The sequence below is a fragment of the Schistocerca serialis genome, chromosome 1, assembly GCF_023864345.2.
Source record: "Schistocerca serialis cubense isolate TAMUIC-IGC-003099 chromosome 1, iqSchSeri2.2, whole genome shotgun sequence".
In the NCBI taxonomy this organism is placed as follows: domain Eukaryota; kingdom Metazoa; phylum Arthropoda; class Insecta; order Orthoptera; family Acrididae; genus Schistocerca; species Schistocerca serialis.
In genome coordinates this window covers 1,160,882,199-1,160,901,106 of record NC_064638.1, presented here as the reverse complement: position 1 = coordinate 1,160,901,106, position 18,908 = coordinate 1,160,882,199, and the positions used below count along the sequence as shown (strand labels likewise).

The 18,908-nt window shown below is 45.7% G+C and overlaps 1 protein-coding gene across 1 annotated transcript in view; it reads right to left on the bottom strand.

The window, feature by feature from the left end:
* The window catches only part of LOC126456182 (delta and Notch-like epidermal growth factor-related receptor), a 554,374-nt gene that overhangs the window by 361,147 nt on the left and 174,319 nt on the right, over window positions 1–18,908 (bottom strand). Inside the window, exon 3 of the mRNA XM_050091938.1 lies at window positions 924–1,070. Coding sequence (XP_049947895.1) covers window positions 924–1,070 — 147 coding nt within the window. The remainder of the gene's footprint in view (window positions 1–923; window positions 1,071–18,908) is intronic.

Sequence of the window (18,908 nt, the reverse complement as noted above, 5' to 3'; positions counted from 1 at the left end):
GTTTGTTATCTACGAGAGGTATTCAGTATATATATATATATATATATATATATATATATATATATATGTGTGTGTGTGTGTGTGTGTGTGTGTGTGTGTGAAAGAAAGGCGTAAGCAGTTGTTTACTTGTGACATGCAAAAAGTTTGAAAAATAAGTTCAAATGTGTGTGAAATCTTAACTGCTAAGGTCATCAGTCCCTAAGTTTACACACTACTTAACCTAAATTATCCTGAGGACAAACACACACATACACACACACACACACATGCCCGAGGGAGGACTCGAACCTACGCCGGGACCAGCCGCATAGTCCCTGACTGCAGCGCCTGAGACCGCTCGGCTAATCCCGCGCGTATCACACTTTTTGCATGTCACAAGTAAACAGCTGCTTACGACTTTCATTCATCTGACGTAATACAGGTACGTTAAATCTTTAGCGTTATGCACTTCCGATACAAATCAAATGCTATACACTATATTTTTTTTATTTACGTTACTTTCATTGCAATATATCTAGTAAACGAACTTTAAAGGAGATAAATGCAAGTAACGAATAATTTTTACAGCCACTGTATCAAATTTCCCTGTGGTGAATGTAGTAGGCTACTATGAGTGTATTATAGCTGTAAAGAAAGTCATTTAACGAGTGATTTCGCCATATTGTCTCGTGCTTTTTATTCGGTGAGTGTGTACTCCACTTCTCCACTACTGTCCATTCTAGAGTCCCGCCCGTAGTTTGGCAGAAAAATGGCAGCCGTATCGTCCGGTTGGCCACTCTCTCCATATACAGGCTCTCTACGGGCGCCGAGTGTAGCGCGCCTGCAGGCGCTGCGCTAGACTAGCCCGCCGTGCCCTACCTGTCGTCCTGCGGCGGGCCGTAGCGGTCTCCGGGCAGGTGCCCCGGCCGGGTCCGGCCGCTGGCCTGACGGCCGGCCACCAGCCTGGTATCGTCGATGCGCACCAGCAGCACGTCGCCGCTCTGCAGCTCGGCGCCGCCCTCCCAGCTGACGGAGACGGGCGCGCAGTCGCCGCCCTCCTCCGCCTCCTCGCCCTCGCAGTCGGGCGTCACCTGCCGGCACACAACGGGAACCACACTCACTCACTGTACTGTAGTTTTGTACCTCTCCATCAATATCAATGGAGAGAGTGTGGGGAAAAAGATAGGTCTAATGCTTGTAACCGAGTCGGCCGATTCTACCGGGTGATCAAAAAATCAGTATAAATTTGAAAACTTAATAAACCACGGAATAATGTATATAGAGAGGTAAAAATTGACACACATGCTTGGAATGACATGGGGTATTATTGGAACCAAAAAAAAAAGTTCACAAAATGTCCGACGGATGGCGCAGGACACCAAAACGTGAGTGACTGCGCATGTCAATCGTGTATAAAAGGAGCTGAATGAGAGAGAGAATCAGCATTGTAGGCAAAACTACCCCTTCCTTCCGCCTCCTTGATCTCTATCTCATCACCTATGGCCGTCCTATCGCCCTCACCCCCACCCTTAAGTACCTTGGCGTCACCCTCGACCGTCGCCTCTCCTCGACCCCCCATCTCCGGACAATCCAAGCCAAGGCACGCTCCCGACTCCGTCTCCTCAAGCTCCTTTCCGGCCGTACGTGGGGTCTGGACCCCTCCACCATACTCCACACCTATAAATCCCTCATCCGCCCTATCCTCTGTTACGCCCATCCTGCCTGGATCTCCGCCCATCCCCCCCACCCTACCTTTTACAAATCCCTTCAGATCCTTGAACGTCATGCTCTCCGCCTCGCCTATCGCATCCGTCTCCCTCCCCCACGCGGATCCCATATGACCTCATTCCATTCCCCCACCTCCTCCTTTTCCTTGAACGGTTACGGATCCTGTACACCTCCCAAAAACTCGATCCTGCTCACCAGCTTGTCTCCCCCATCCTCTCCCACCCCCGCTCGTTGCCGCCCCTGTATTCCCATGTCCCACCTGGAGATCTCTCCACCCTCCTTACCCTCTCCCAAGGTGGCTTCCGCCAGCTCTCCCTCCCTGATGATGCGCTCCTCCCCTCCATCTACCCCTCCTACCAACTTTGATCCTCCCTCCCTCTTCCTGTGTTTGCTCCTTTGGGCACCCTCCCTCCCTTCTCTCCCCCTTCCCTCCCTCGTCCATTTCTCCCCACTCCTCCCCCAGGCTTCCCCTCCCCTGTCCCTCTACTCCTCCTCCCATCTCCTCAGCCATTGGCATCTTTGTTCTCCCCCCTCCCCCCCACCACCCTTCTTCCCTTCTTGGCAGGTCCCCAGACTCGCACACGCTAATTGGACATTCGCACGCCGGAGATCATCACCATTAGTGTCTCGTGTGTGTCGTCGTGTTTAGTGTTCAGTGTTCACCGTCACACTCCATCGTTCACCAGTGTCATCGACATCCTCAGTGTTTGTGCGTCATGTCAACAGTTTGTAGTGTGGATTGTCATCGAGTGTGAACGGCTTCATGTTTTTTATGTTCATGTGTCTATTGTTTTTTCCCCACCGTTTTGTTCCAACTCATGTGTCTTCTCTGTTTTACCATTGTAATATCTTGGGCTGAAGAGCGGCGTATTGTGCTGCTGCCAGCCTACCTGTTTTTATACGGGTATTAAAATCACAATAAAGAAAAAAAAAGAGAGAGAATCAGATGCGCCAGCAGTCGCAGCATGTTGACGTTACCTGAAAAGGCGCTTTTAGTGAAGCTTTATTATCAGAATGGGGAATGTGCTAGTTCAGCGTTACGATCCTATCGCCATAGGAAGGGGATTTGAACGGGTAAAGGTCCGTTGACAAATGCAGCTGTGGCGAGAATGATTTCGAAGTTCGAAGCCACGGGTTATTTAGACGATAGACCCCGTAGTGGCCGACCGAGCACAATGCGTAATGCTGCTGAGACAGTTCGGGAAGAAATGGAGACTGTAGCGGGTTCTTCTATGCACGGCGATGTCAGCGTTCGTGCAGTCGCACGTCGCTCCGGCATTCCATATACTACAGTTTGGTTGACACTTAGGCGTACCCTCAGATGCTATCCGTAGAAAATCCATCGGCATCATGAACTGTTACCTGGCGATTTAGTGAAGCGGAGTGCATTTGCGGTGTGGGCGTTTCAAAATATGATCGAAGATGACGATTGGTTGAGTAACATGATATGGACCGACGAAGCTCATTTCACGCTCCGAGGGTCTGTCAACGCCCACAACTACAGAATTTGGGCCACCGAAAATCCTAGAACTGTCCTGGAAACTCCATTGCACGACGGGAAAGTCACGGTATGGATTGGATTTACCACATCTACCGTTATCGGACCTTTTTTCTTCGAGGAAATGCGTGATTCTGGTTTTGTAACTGCTACCGGGAGTGGTGAGAGGTACGCCGATAAATTACAGACTCGCATCATCCTTAGCCTGGCTGATAAACACCTGGTGGAAAGTACGATGTTTATGCAGAATGGCGCTCCACCCCATATTGCTAGACGCGTGAAAGATCTCTTACGCGCGTCGTTTGGTCATGGTTGTGTGCTCAGCCGCCACTTTCGTCATGCTTGACCTCCCAGGTCCCCAGACACGAGTCCGCACGATTATTGGCTTTGGGGTTACCTGAAGTCGCAAGTGTACTGTGTACGACCGACATCTCTAGGGATGCTGAAAGGCAACATCCGACGCCAGTTCCTCACCATAACTCCGGACATGCTTTACAGTGCTGTTCACAACATTATTTCTCAACTATTGTTGAGGAATGATCGTGGACATATTGAGCATTTCCTGTAAAGAACATCATCTTTGCTTTGTCTTACTTTGTTATGCTAATTATTGCTATTCTGATCAGATGAAGCGCCATCTGTTGGACATTTTTTGAACTTTTGTATTTTTTTGGTTCTAATAAAACCCCATGTCATTCCAAGCATGTGTGTCAATTTGTAACTCTCTGTCTACATTATTCCGCGATTTATTCAGTTTTCAAATTTATACTCACTTTTTGATCACTTGGTACTTTAAATGTCCGTATCGCGTGTAAAAAATGTCTCTGAGCACTATGGGACTTAACTTCTGAGGTCATCAGTCCCCTAGAACTTAGAACTACTTAAACCTAACTAACCTAAGGACATCACACACATCCATGCCCGAGGCAGGATTCGAACCTGCGACCGTAGCGGTCGCGCGGTTCCAGACTGTAGCGCCTAGAACCGCTCGGCCACTCCATCCGGCAACCGTGTGTAATCGAACTATTTTTTAACATTACATAGCGGGGAAAGGAATGCTCATTTTACTACGAAAAGGACAATATTTAGCTGTATGACTCCCTAATATTGCTTAATATGGAAGTAATAATGTGCAGGATAATTTCCTCAAACTTCTGTAGCGTTGGCCACGCTGCAGAGAGTGAAGCCGCTTAGCGGTCGGGTTTACAGCGCCCCGCGCGTGTACCGTTACCTGCCGCAGTGCCTCGCGCTGACTACATGTCGCTTATCAGAAAAATACAGCTTTTGGTTTCCCTTATTACACTGAAGAACCAAAGAAACTGTTACACCTGCCTAATGCCGTGTAGGGCCCCCGCGAGCACTCAGAAGTGCCGCATCACGACGTGGTATGCCCTCCACTAATGCCGGAAATAGTCCCAGAGGGAACTAACACCATGAATTCTGCAGGCCTGTCCATCGTAAGAATAGGAGGGTGTGGAGATCTCTGTTGAACAGCACGTTCCAAGGCATCCCAGATACGCTCAGAAATGTTCGTGTCTGGGGAGTTTGGTGGCCACCAGAAGTGTTTAAATTTAGAAGAGTGTTCCTGCAGCCACTCTGTAGCAATTCTGGTGCTGCATTGTCCTGCTGGATTTGCCTAAATCCGTCGGAATGCACTATGTACATGAACGGATGCAGGCGATCACACAGAATACTTACGTACGTGTCCCCTCTCAGAATAGTATCTAGACGTATCAGGGGTCCAATATCACGCCAGCTGCAAAGGCCCCACACCATTGTAGAGTCTACACCAGCTTGAACAGTCCCCTGCTGACGTACAGGGTTAATTCATGACGCTGTCTCCATACCCGTATAGGTCCATCCGCTTGATACAATTTGAAACGAGACCCCTCCGACCAGGCAAAATGTTTCCAGTCATCAACAGTCCAACGTCGGTGTTAAGGAGCCTAGGCGTGACAGATTCGTTCAGAGTGACAGAAGTGCAACCCCTGCGCAACCATCTGGATATTTCAATGCTGAGCCATCAACAAGTGTCAGCGTGCTAACCATTCAACGAAACATCATCGATATGGGCTTTGGGAGCCGAAGGCACACACGTGTACCCTTGACGACTGATCGACACAAAGCCTTACACCTCGCCAGGTCCGGTCAACAACGACATTAGACTGTTGATTACTAGAAACACGTTGCGTGGTCGGACGAGTCTCGTTTCCAGTTGTATCGAGCGGATGGGGGTGTACGGGTATGTAGACAGCATCATGAATCCATGGACCCTGTATGTCAGCAGGGGACTGTTCGATTTGGTGTAGGCTCTGCAATGGTGTGGGGCGTGTGCAGTTGGCGTGATATGGGACCCCTGATACGTCTAGATACGACTTTGACAGGGATCACGTACATAAGCATTGACATTTTCTATATTCCAGGTGCCTACAATTGAACATTCCCTATTCAACACATTATAACACGGAAACTAATTACCGTACAAGTACCAAGCTCGGTAGCATTAATGTTAATGACTTGGGGAAGAGAAATAATACTGAATCAATTCAACTGAAACACTTTTAGTATGCTGCTATGTTACATCATACCATTAGACACTGGTATAATTACTGCTACGAATGGGGTTCAATATAGCGCCCATCAGTCTCCAAAAGAGTCAGAGAGCGCAGGACTTCATTCTGCACAGGAGAACGAAGCATGTCTGTAGGCACGCTGGCCGCCACTCTTGATATGCCGAGCTTCAGTTCACCACATGTGTGAATGTTTCACTGGTAAACCCTGTCCTTCAGATAGCCCCACAACCAGAAATCACATGGAGTGGGATCAGATGACCGTGCCAGCCAAGCATTTGAAAACGATCGGCTGATAATTCTATTGTTTCCAAATGTGTTTCGTAGAAGCAGGTGAATTTCACGAGCGATTTGCGGTGGGGCCCCATCTTGCATGAAAACTGTTGACTTCCTTGTGTCTCTCTCCTGCAGGGCGTGTTTGACTTGCGGACAAAGTATTTCGCAGTAACACTGAATGTCTTTGGTCCTTGAGCACCAACCTGTTCAAAAAAGAATGGGCTAATGATGAATGTAGCCGTGAAGCCACACCATACGTGGACCACGAGATGTTCAACTGTGGTGACAGCACGTGCACTGCCTGACGATCGAGAACAGCGAGCAGCGTTGTCTGCCATAGCAACAGCGATTTCGTCAACCAACTGTGGTACAACCCGTCGTGAGCCTCTTCCCAGAGCGACGCCCAGTTCTCCAGTTGATTCGGACTTCTTCATCATGCTCCGCTCAGCTGGTGGAGAAAGAGGATCCTTCCGTAACCTTTTCAGCCGGCGATATTCTCGAAGTTCAGCTGCAGAATTACTGTTGTTTTAATAATAGAGCTTCACCAATAATGCCCTGTTCCTTTTGTCGAAGCTCGTGTTGACATGTCAACAAGTGCACTGCGATTGGTCGGGTGTGTGAGACTATGAATCACGATGACTGATCACGGCACCTGGTGGCCATAGTTCGAACTGGACGCTGGAGCTGTGACGCATGAAAATCACGCACTCCATACTCTGGACATTAATGCTACCAAGTTTGGTACTCATATGGAAATTAGTTTCCGCGTTATAACGTGTTAAATAGGGAAAGTTTAATTATAATTACCAGGTACAGCTAGTTGTGAGTTTATCACATCCTAAGCATCGCCTCTACCGTTATCCACTCATACTTCCTCATCGTTCACATACTGTCTCGCTCTTCTACCGAGGGAGGTGGCGCGAAGTGATGCTGTGGTTAGTAGACTGGACTCACATTCGGGAAGACGACAGTTCAAAACCGAGTCCGACCATGCAGATTTAGGTGTTTCATGATTTCCCTAAATCGCCCCAGACAAATGACGGGATGGATCCTTTGAAATAGCACGGCCGATTTCTTACCCGATTATTCCCTATTCCGAGTTTGTGCTCCATCTCCAGTGACCTCGTTATCAATGGAACTTTATCCTCTAATCTTCGTCATTTCTTTTGTCCCTTTTTTCCCGTTAACCTCTCTTATGCATGTTCAGTTTGTTGGGGCCACATGTAGTAAGCGTTGCTTCACGCAGTGGAGAATGGCAAAACAGAGGCACGCCAGCGACCGAGGCGTTGCGAAGATGACAGTTACAGATAGCCTTGCTGACAGCAGCAGTCTACCAACAGGCTGACGCAAGGCTGCACACAGACAGAGCGCCAAGCGAAGCCTGGAGAGTGCTGAGTTAGGTGAAGTGAGGCAAGCACGCTAAGTTACGCTGCAATATACTATGGGAGTAATAACAAAAAGCTTCCACCGAAGGTAAAAAAACGTCCTCCTGCCGTATATAAACAGTGGAGCACAGGCAGCAACAGACAGAAGCCATTAGGAAGCAGTTCGGATCTGAGGACAGACGTGGTCCGTGTCCAAATGTTCAGTCTTCGTAGGTGACGATTCGGGAATTTTGTTCCAGCTTGCAGGAGTCACCCGTAGCCGCCATATGTCAACTTCAGCTCTGGAGGTCGGCCCGAGTTCAGTCGGCACCAAGGCTGACTAACTACAGCGAGAACTTCCAGCAGGACCGCCGCAGAGGGGTCTTGGTCACAGGCGCCGCCGGGGACTGACGCCCGGACTTCACAGCAACCCAGCCCCACGGCGCATGGTTCGTCCATGACGGGACCTCGCGGACATCGCTACAGATGGCTTCCCAGCAACCGGTGCAGCAGGCGTCGGCAGCTGACATGACAGCGAAGCGGCTCAGTGGGCGTGCCCATACTGGGGCGGCGAGCGGCGACGAGTTCATCTCAACCACAGGGCATCCTGGCTTCAGCAGAGCACTTGCAGCCTGAGGCTCCCGAATGCGATCAGCAGCGCACGTTGCGCCCATTGTCAGACAATCTACACAGCAGCAGCCAGGTGGAGGGATCCGCAGGGCTGGGCACCGACGACGAGGGAGAAATTGTAAAGAAAGTTCAATAAATATTTGTAAAACTCCACGCCATCTCAGTCTTTGGCGCAGCCACTGTGTCTTCTGCTAACAAGTGGTGCAGAAGTCGTAGCAAGTTACTAGTGTCTACGCTGAAATTGTGTAGGATGGTTGTAAGAAATCGCGTGAAATCAGTGGAAGGAATCCCTCGTGAGTTCTAAATCGCTACTAGCAGTGCAGTTAGCACATTTTCTGTGCGTAGGGAGTTAAAAATAATGGAGTACGCTCGAGCAACTACTCACAAGCCACAATATCAGCTCTAATTTCTCGAATTTTCTCGTCATGGTCATTTCCGAGATGTATGTCGGAAAAAGTAATACAGTGTCAGACTCTTTCTGGAAAGTACTCTAGGGAAGTTTCAGAAGTAAACGTCTCCGTAACAGCAAGAACGGATATGCAAGTACTAAATGCACATGTATTCCCAGACGTAAAGGCCAATTTTCAAGGATATGACACTAACGATCAATCGAAGCAAAATGTTTGGTACAAATGGGAAATTCGTACCGCAAGAACTCTGAGCACTTATTCAGTTGAAGACATGTGTTTCACAGTAGCTCTTAAAGACCGGCCGCTGTGGCCGAACGGTTCTAGGTGCTTCAGTCCGGAACCACGCGACTGCTACGGTCGCAGGTTCGAATCCTGCCTCGGGCATGGATATGTGTGATGTCCTTAGGTTAGTTAGGTTTAAGTAGCTCTAAGTTCTAGGGGACTGATGACCTCAGATGTTAAGTCCCATAGTGCTCAGAGCCATTTGGACCATTTTTCAACCATAGCTATTAAGGCATGCATTTTAGAACCCGTGTTTATCAACTTTTTTGCTTCGAGTGATCATTCCTGGCTTTTCCCTGAATATTGGCACTCCTCCAGGAACATTCGGTTTGATGACTGCGAACAATATTTTAATGGAACTCTATGGTGAGCAGTATCTCAAGCGTCGAGTAACATTGTTGACGCTACAGCTAGGGAAGAAAAATAATCCATCTCTATGCTAAACTGGAAGCCGAACCATGACTAGTGACGTCACAGCCGCCATGATAGGTCGGGAAAAACTGGGAAATTGTTTTGCTGTACAGAAGAACTGCAATTACTGTTTACTAATACAACGTTACCTTTTTTTTAACTTTAGTTCGTAGATCACAGAACGAATCACTGGATAGTCCATGTTTGATGTTTTGCAAACATGAATCACTGGATAAGTGATTCATACTTTGAGCATAGATGTAAGTAATGGGTGACTTTTTCAAGAACTGGAAATTGAAACCAAACATATCTAAAACGGAGGAAATGCTTACCATCTTAATAACTGTGAGGCAAATCGTCAATTACATGTCGTCTTCGAAAACATCCCCCTGGAACATAACCCTTACCCAAAATACTTGGGGGTCATTTTAGACTGGGGCCTTACCTTTTAACAACCATTTAGAAAATGTAGCAAAAAAGTAAACATTAGAACTGATATTGTCAGAAAAGTAGCTGGGTCATGATGGGGTGCCAATGCAAGCACTCTTCGAACTGCTACATTGACATCAGTGCACATGTAGGCATACTTGACGTCAAATTGCATCAAGCAATCAAAATAATCAGTGGCACTACTAAATCTACACCACTTCCATGACTGCCTGTATTGCGTGATGTTGCACCTCCATTAGTAAAACAAGATGCAGCAGCAGTAAGAGAGTTCCAAAAGTGTTTCGCTTACCAGAAATCACTTCTATATAACCAACTACTGAATACCCCTGCCAGTAGACTCAAATCTAGATAACCACCCTGGCAAATACAAGATGGACCTCATTTATATGAATTTGTCAAGAATGGAGAGAGGTTTGGCAGAAGTTTTCTGCGACTGATTCCCATCTCATAACTGATCTTAACGAACGTGTGAATGGATTTAGTCTTCCCAGAAAACTATCGACACATCTGAATCGGTTCCATAAAGGCCATGGAAGATGCAGTGCCTGTTTGTGTGAATGGATGTTCAAAGACGCCCTGGCATGTGACTGTGGCGATCCTGTGCAAACTACGCAGCGCTCGATTGAAGACTGTACTCCTGATTGACTCAGAGAGCCACATCTGGTGAAACAAAGAGCTGTTGAGTGATTAAGAGACCTCGATATTGAATTATAGCCTTTTCTCTGGATTGTTCGTTTCCTTGTTTATATTACACGTATCTCTGTGTCTGTTTAACCTGTTACATATGACGTCGCTAAATGAGACTGTAACGTTTTATATATGAAGTCCCTAAATGAGACTGCAAAATGACGGTGTAAGCCATACGAACAAATAAATAACTGGAAAGTCGCAAGCACTAGCAACTACGAACGGCCCTCGCCAATATGGTGTATGCGGCGACACGAAATTCTATGAAAAAGACGCCTTTGAATAGTCTTATGTGGGGAACACTATGGTAAGAAGGATACATGAGGGAGACTGTTCGATCAATTCTTGAGTACTACTGATCAGAAGGGAACCGATTTTTATGCAAGTAATTTTTTGTTGTAGATAAAAATCTGTAATTAAGATAGAAATTTCCGAACCAGCACACTTCAATCGTATACCAAATTCTATTTCACATAAAATACACATTTTTGTTATTTTATATAAATAAATATTTTACATGATTCCAGAAAAGCACCTAATTTGTCACTTTTCTTTGGAATAATTTTTAAATATAACAAAAAAACTCTTGTCTTCTCATATTATGACAATGTAGTTTCAATGAATTTCCCTCTTAAATGTATTTCGTTGTGAGTGGCCACTACAGATGCTGACTCGCTACGCAACGGGAAATCCCTTATTTCGCATGTAGACGGCTGAGGCAATGCACTCAACAGTCGTAAATCGTTGCCCTCGTCTTGTTTAAAGCATAGCGTTTTTACGGAACAACATCTTAAGTGGAGTGACTGGCGATGTAATGCCGAAGTGTTCGCTCTGGTTTGCGACAATATGTTGCCGAATTTAATGCCAGCTTGACAAGTAATGGTAGAGTTCTATTCTCTCAAAATGTGAGAAATCAGTAAATGCAGACCAGCGGTATAAAGTCTTGCAGTATTTAGCAGGCAGTTAACACAGGAAAGCCGCTTCACGTACAACTTCTAGGCGAGGTTAAGCACCTACCTCTCCACGAACTCTAGTTTTCAATCGTTCCGAATATTTTGCAGATCTATACTTTTCTTTTGTGTGATATTCCTTGACATAAATTGAGATGTCCAGCGCTCAGAAGTTTTCTTACGAAATACTGATACACTAGAATCAATATAAAGAAAATTGTATGTACCTGCCTGCTACCGAAAAATGCTAGGAAAGATCAGAGTAGAACGTGAAAATTTAAAAAAAATTAAAAATCTGGGTAAGCTTGACGAATCATCAGCCTCCACCGGTAAGAAAGTGTGAAATGTAATAGGTGTGCCGCAAAATGAAGAAATAATGTCCAAGAGGTGTTTTCTGCTATCAAGTAAAGAGATATTAGCATCGGGTCATGTGGCAATAGCTCGCTTATTCAATGAATCTCTGCAGTTTTTTTGGGCGATAGAAGTGAAATTTGATAATGTTTTGCTTTTGCTGACGAATGCTGTTCCATAAATGAAAAATATAGCCGAAGGCCTTTCTACAGCCGGACATTATACAAGCAACTTGTATAGTACATGTTTTACACAGAGCATGTGAGCAGATAGTTACATTGTCTCCTAAAGTGGACAAATTCATCTCAAACGGCGAAAAGGCGGTTGTGAAAGCGCCGACAAGAACTGATTTGTTGAGAGCCAAATATCCAAGTCATGCACATCCACCTACACAGTAGTTGGTAAACGGTGGCCGTGGCTGGAAGAAGCACAGTATTATGCGAATAATTTTGAAAGTTTTAAATCGGTGATTGATGCATTAAATAAGAGTGACACTTCTTCAGTTGAAATTCTTCAGAACTTCTTCCACCGTAGTACACTAAAAAAATGAGCTGTGTTATTTATCTGCAATTTTTTTTGATTCACTCTATCAAAAATTTAGAAACATCAACCAGTTTAACTGAGTCAGTTAATGAAGCGCATGACGATGAGAAAAAAATCATTCATTCGAAGTTCCAAAAGTGAAAGTTATTAAACAACAATTTGAAAGTATGTTTCACAAGAAAATGGTGGGTCTCATACTAGGTGTAAAATTGCAAAGGTATTGGAAGGGGAGGCAGACGATGGTGAAATTCAAAATGAGTGTGCCAGTGACTCTACTTTGTTGAAATATACAAAACAATCATCTTCTGACGTTGAGAGGTGCGTCTCTAGGTATCGTGCATTGTTTCGAGACAACTGACATCGATTTATGATGGAAATCTTGGTGAAAGTTTTCGTGGTTCAATGCAACAGCGAGTTGTCTAAATCCACCACTCCATCAGGATGCTTGGTGAGTGGTTTTTAAAATAAGTATTTTCACTTTTCTTATTTACAGTTTTCTAATATAGAAACAATATATTTTTGGATTTTTATACATACTTTTTGTATTTTTCCTACATAAAAAATGAAATATTTTAAAGTTTTTAGCTCAGAAAAATGTTTTGCCTGTTAATCAGTGTGGAGCTTTTCTTACAAGAACGGATTAATAGAGCAGGTAGAGAAGTTCCAAAGATGATCGGCGTGATTGGTTACGGGTTCGTGCGGTCTGTGCACAAGTGTTAGCAAGCTTCGAAGGCATACACTACAGGAGACGCGTTCTGTGTTACAGAGAAGTTTACAGTTGAAATTCCGAGAGCGTATCCTCCTGGAAAACTGGAGCAACACATTTATCCCTCCCACGTAAGCCTCGTGAAATGACCACGACGAGAAAATCACATAAATTAGAGCTCACACAAAACTTTACAATCATTCTTCCCAAGCGTCATTCGCGAATGGAACGGAGAAGGGGAGATCAGTTTGTGATACCAGAACCACTCTGTACCACACACCGTAAGACTGCTTGTAATGTATGGATATAGCTGTAGATTCAGATGTAAATGTAGAATTTCCTGTTGCCGGAGATCGTACCCTCATTTCCAGCTCGTAAATACTTCTGTAACTGCGCTGTGCAAAACCACGTGATAGCAGACTGAAGCGATGTGGTCTTTGTGGACTCCTAACAGCAACCACGGAAAATGTAATTACGAAACGTAAATGGAAGCAGACGATACATAATTTCCTCCGAGTGGCTCATCTCCTGGTGAGCACTTCAGTCGGAAGCCCTGAACGCAGATAACCCCGTGCGTTTTTCACGGCTTAGACTTGAGTGCCCGCCCAAGAAAATAAGCAGGTTTAATTACTGAAACGGTGTAATCCGGATAAAGTACGGCGCGACGAGTTCTAAGTGTTTTTCCGCACCGGTGATGATCGTCCTATTCTAGAACCGGTCCGGAATGAGCAGCTTTTACAGAAAGGTTAGAGGGTGGTGTCTGTGATGGGTGTGTGTGGAGCGGGGTGGAAGGAGGGGGCAGGGCAGGAGAAAAGGAATGGCTGTTGGAGGGCTAGTAGGGGCATCTGAAGGGAGCCTGTCAGAGCGCGACTAAGCTCACTCACGGCTGGCTCAGTCGCCGTAACCGGAGACCCAGAAAATTGGATAAATACCGTCCCGCTGCGCACGTTAGGGCTCGCGTGTAGTTCTGCGTTGCTAAAGCAGGGCCGCTTCAGCATTCATTCGCGCGAACCACCACGCTCCCGTGTTCGAATAAATATTCAGCGACTCATCTGCATATTCACAATTTAAGCGGAAGGAGAAAAAGGAAGAGAGAAAAAGAGGAAGACTTGTCAGCTTTTTGCCCCCCTTGCGATTTTGTCCAGTGCTAAATTCCGTAGCGCTCCATCCCGCAGTGACGTATAGCTTGGTGTCTCTTTCATTACGAGAGGAATATTGAACAGATAGTCACACATATCGCCAACACAGTTTCACACCATCGACTCTCTCCCCAGCTACAGTGCCGTGTCAAACCTTACCTAAAAAGAAAGCTGCATCCGAATTAAATTGTCCTGAAATAAAAAAAGCAAAGAATTTATTGCACATGTCAACTTCTCTTAGCATTTCCAGTGACATCGAAATGCTAGCACCAGTACGGGTGTACATCAAAACGGCATTTTAGTTTTTTATTTATTTCTTTAATGGCTTCTTCTTCACGTCTTCACCCTAGCACCCTAGTACGAATGGACACACATCTGTGTCTCCTCTCCCATAATCTATCTTCCTCCTTGTATTTCTTTCTCCCCACTTCCACTTGCTTCATCACACCCTATGCCTCTCTCACTTTCCTCTTCACATCCTGTCCATCTTCCAGCTTCCACACAACACTCTCTCCCCTTACACCTACGTCCAAACTCTCTCTCCTTCTTCCATCTCACACCCTCTTCCCCTTCCGACTGCCTCCTCACACCCTTTTCCACCTGCCCGCTAGCCCTATCGAAGCTCCATCTGCCTTCTACATGTTCCATCCTCCACCATTCAACTGTCCATTTCCTCTTTCAGTCCACCACTCTCTCTTCCTCTCCCCCTTCTATCTCCTCCATTCACTTTTGTCTGCCATCCGCTCCTCCCTCTCTCTCTAATTATCTCCTTCCCCCTCTCTATTTGCTCCTCCTTTCTCTGTCCATCTTCTGCACCACTCCGTTATCACCCCCACCACTACCCCAAAGCGATAACACCACACTATCGCTTTCTAGACAATAACTCATGTGTGTACGAAATTTGTTTTAAATTTTTTCATTGTCTTATGTGGCGATACTGAACATACACATGAACATCATACATATATATAATCTGTGTGTGTGTGTGTGTGTGTGTGTGTGTGTGTGTGTGTTAGGGATGGTCAAAACAATAATCAAAGAATCATCCCTTCACTTCTTTCCAGATGGTATCCCCATGTCCCATATATCATTTGGATAAAATATCTAAGCAGCTGAAAATAAAATGCTATCCTTATGAAGTAACCACATCGATTTCCAATCATAATGAAAACTGAGAATTCAAAATTACCGATTAATCTCCTGTCGCGAAATGTGTATGACATTTCATATTAATCATTTTCTGGTAAGGATTTAAATTAATATATAAAGAGCATCGATTGAGACTGAAAAGTTTCGATATAACCAAAAGGAAAATACAAGGAACTACGCTGTTTAGCTTGCAAATACAGGTGTGTTTTATCCATCTGTTGCAAATAAGCATTTTTGTTAAGCAATCACGTTTCATTTAGGCTTTTTAGGTATTTTCAGCGGTCCACAAACAAAATTTTTTCTCCAATGAATACTTACATTGAAACTTCCTGGCAGATTAAAACTGTGTGCCCGACCGAGACTCGAACTCGGGACCTTTGCCTTTCGCGGGCAAGTGCTCTACCATCTGAGCTACCGAAGCACGACTCACGTCCGGTACTCACAGCTTTACTTCTGCCAGTATCTCGTCTCCTACCTTCCAAACTTTACAGAAGCTCTCCTGCGAACCTTGCAGAACTAGCACTCCTGAAAGAAAGGATATAGCGGAGACATGGCTTAGCCACAGCCTGGGGATTGTCTCATTCTGGAATACTTACATTGTCTGGTATTGTTTAGAAACATAGTGTTTCAGGGCAGTATTTTCAGGTTAAAATTGGACCTATTCATATATAGTTTCCACAACAAATTTGTGCATGATGGGCTATGATCAAAGTACAGCTGTTCACGGGGGGTCCAGTGTGCGCTATAATTATCATATGGCGGGTAAACGTGATAGAGTAGCTACTGCATTAATGAGGAACCGATTTACACTGGACGAAAGTACTTCAAGCTTTGGCCTTCAGGTGCAAATTTGGCGCGTACATTACCTCAGCGACGTCTCTGGTGTTCATATTGAACAAACCGTGCAAGTGGCAGTTCATAACAAAACCAGCATTATGGCTTTCTCTTTTGTTTAACCTATTCTCTGCACGTCCCGGTCCTAATCCAATACATGTGAAAACATTCTGTATGTCTTTCTTTCATTCACAGTGCCAACACAACAGATGAGCTGTGAGCACACCAGGATGTGGCAGATCAGTTAACTTCCAAGACACACGCATGCTTGCTCGGCAGCTATGAATGCGGAAGCGAAAAGTGTACTGCGGTAAAAAAAAAAAAAAAAAAAAAAAAGGGGGGGGATAGTGATATCCGCATATACAGATGGCGGAAGATTCACGTGCACAAGATATAAACGACTGGATAACGGTGACCTGATCAGACGAGATCCGACTTAAGTTGGTAAGAGCAGATGCTAGAGTTGGAGTGTGGGACAGACCCCACGACCATGAACCCACGTTGTCAACAAGGCACGCTTCAAGGTTGTGCCGACTCCATAGTTGTGTGGGCTGTGTTTACACGAAATGGACTCTGTCCTCTGGTTCAACTGAACGATTATTGACTGAAAATGGTTGTGTTCGGCTACTTGGAGACCATTCACAGACTCCAGGTTCCGACACAATAATCGAATTTTTGAGGATGAAAATGTGCCATGTCACTGGGCCTCAATAGTTCATCATTGTTTTGATGAACATTCTGAACAATCTAACAAATTGTTTGGCCCATCTAATACTTTGGGACATAATCGAGAGTTCACTTTGTTCACAAAATCCCGCACCAGAAACACTTTCCCAATTATGGACGACTCTGGAGTCAACATGGCTCAATATTTCTGCAGGGGACTTCCAAGAAATTGTTAAGTCCATGGCACGTCGAGTTGCTGCAATACGCTGGGAAAAAGGAGGTCTGATACGATGTTAGGAGGTACTCCATGGCTTTTTCCACTTCATTGTCAAAGAGGCTACTGAAATAGTTAAACGCCCTAATAGCATGAACAAGAAGGATGGCTACAACTTGGCTACATCCTGTCTACCAGCGGTGCCAGGCCAGCGAGCTGCGTGTTTTTCCCAGCCAGCAGATCCACGTAACAAGGTTTCAGCAGAATAGACAAGGGGCCACAAGAGAAATTCCGTATGGTAGCGACCTCTCGCTGCAGGAAAACACTACCCATGGCTACAAGCAGACTATTAGATACTGCCTGTCAGTCACCTTCCAAAGCAGCGCAGGCAGTAGGCTACCATTGAGCCACTACCCATCTGCCTCCCCGTAGCAATATTTATCGCAAATTTTCCTGTGACCCCCTAGAATATGACGTCGGTAAGCTCCTGACTATCGAAACAAGACACTATATAGGGGAAGACCGTCACCAAAATCCAGCACTTTATGTTAGCGGTTGGCTATGTGATTCCCAAGTTGAAAACAAAGTAAAAAGAAGATAAACACATTAACTCTAGACAAACATAAACAAAATAAGGATCTTACAAAAGATTCCACTCCAAACACTACAATTTCTTCTCATTGTCATCTTGAGTGAAGCACTGTTTATGAGCCGCTTGGCACTCGTAACTACAGACACTTCTGAATGCAGTTAGGCATACTCTTTGTCAAACTGCGAAAATTAGCATGTGGAATGTTGTCCCATTCCTCCACAGCGACATCTATGATGTCCCATGCCCTGTAGGGTCTGCCGGCCGAAGTGGCCGTGCGGTTAAAGGCGCTGCAGTCTGGAACCGCAAGACCGCTATGGTCGCAGGTTCGAATCCTGCCTCGGGCATGGATGTTTGTGATGTCCTTAGGATAGTTAGGTTTAACTAGTTCTAAGTTCTAGGGGACTAATGACCTCAGCAGTTGAGTCCCATAGTGCTCAGAGCCATTTGAACCATTTTTTGTAGGGTCTCTGGTGGGACAGGACGATTGCCAACTGCTCGTTATAGCATGGTCCATGCATTCCCAATGCAACTGAGAGCTGGAGAGGTCATTCCATCCGACTGATTCTATGCTCTAATAGGAAGGTATTTGCAAGATTGTGACGATCGCCGTCCATCAATGTGAATCCCGCTCCAATAAGTTCACCAAATGGAGCCACAAAGCATGCATGGATGTCGTTCGAATACTTCACATAAGACATTCTCCTACATACTGGGACAAGGGGAGTCCTGCCGCCATACAAGTTGCCATTCGAAAACATGACTGAAGCGCCTTAATAGAGGTGGTGGTCTGTAATGTGAGAGTGGAGACTGACAAGCTCATCAGAAAACAGCAGTATATCCCGCTGCTGTCTAGTCCACAAAAAGTCCTATCGAGTCCGTACGACATGAGACCTCTCCGAACGCCATTTAGAAAAGGAGGCCTGAGAGGTCTTCTAACGCCTAAACCCTGCTCATGAGGCCTACTTCGTTCCTTTTATGTTGACACTGGACTTCTGTAGCTGTTTGGAACTGCCGCTGTAGATGTGTCGCATTGTGTTGTGGGTTTGGATGGTTGATTTGATGGAAGGGACCAAATAACGAGGCCATCGTTCCCACCGGATTAGGAAAGGACGGGGAAGGAAGTCGGCTGTGCCCTTTCAAACGAACCATCTCGGCATTTGCCTGGAGCGACGAGGGAAGTCACGGAAAATCTAAATCAGGATGGCCGGACGCGGGTTTGAACCGTCGTCCTCCCGAATGCGAATCCACTGCGCCACCTCAGTCAGTATTGAGGGTTTCTGCTTGCTGTTACACACAGATATTCATTCTGCACGCGTGTTATTGTTTTTCTTGCAAGGCCATTTCTATGACGATTCCCAAATGATCTTGTCGCTAGACACTTGTTCCAGATTCTAGAGACAGCACTTTGACTCACATCGATATTTCCTGCAACGTGCACCTGTCTCATTCCCCGCTCCATTAGAGTTACTATATGAAGCC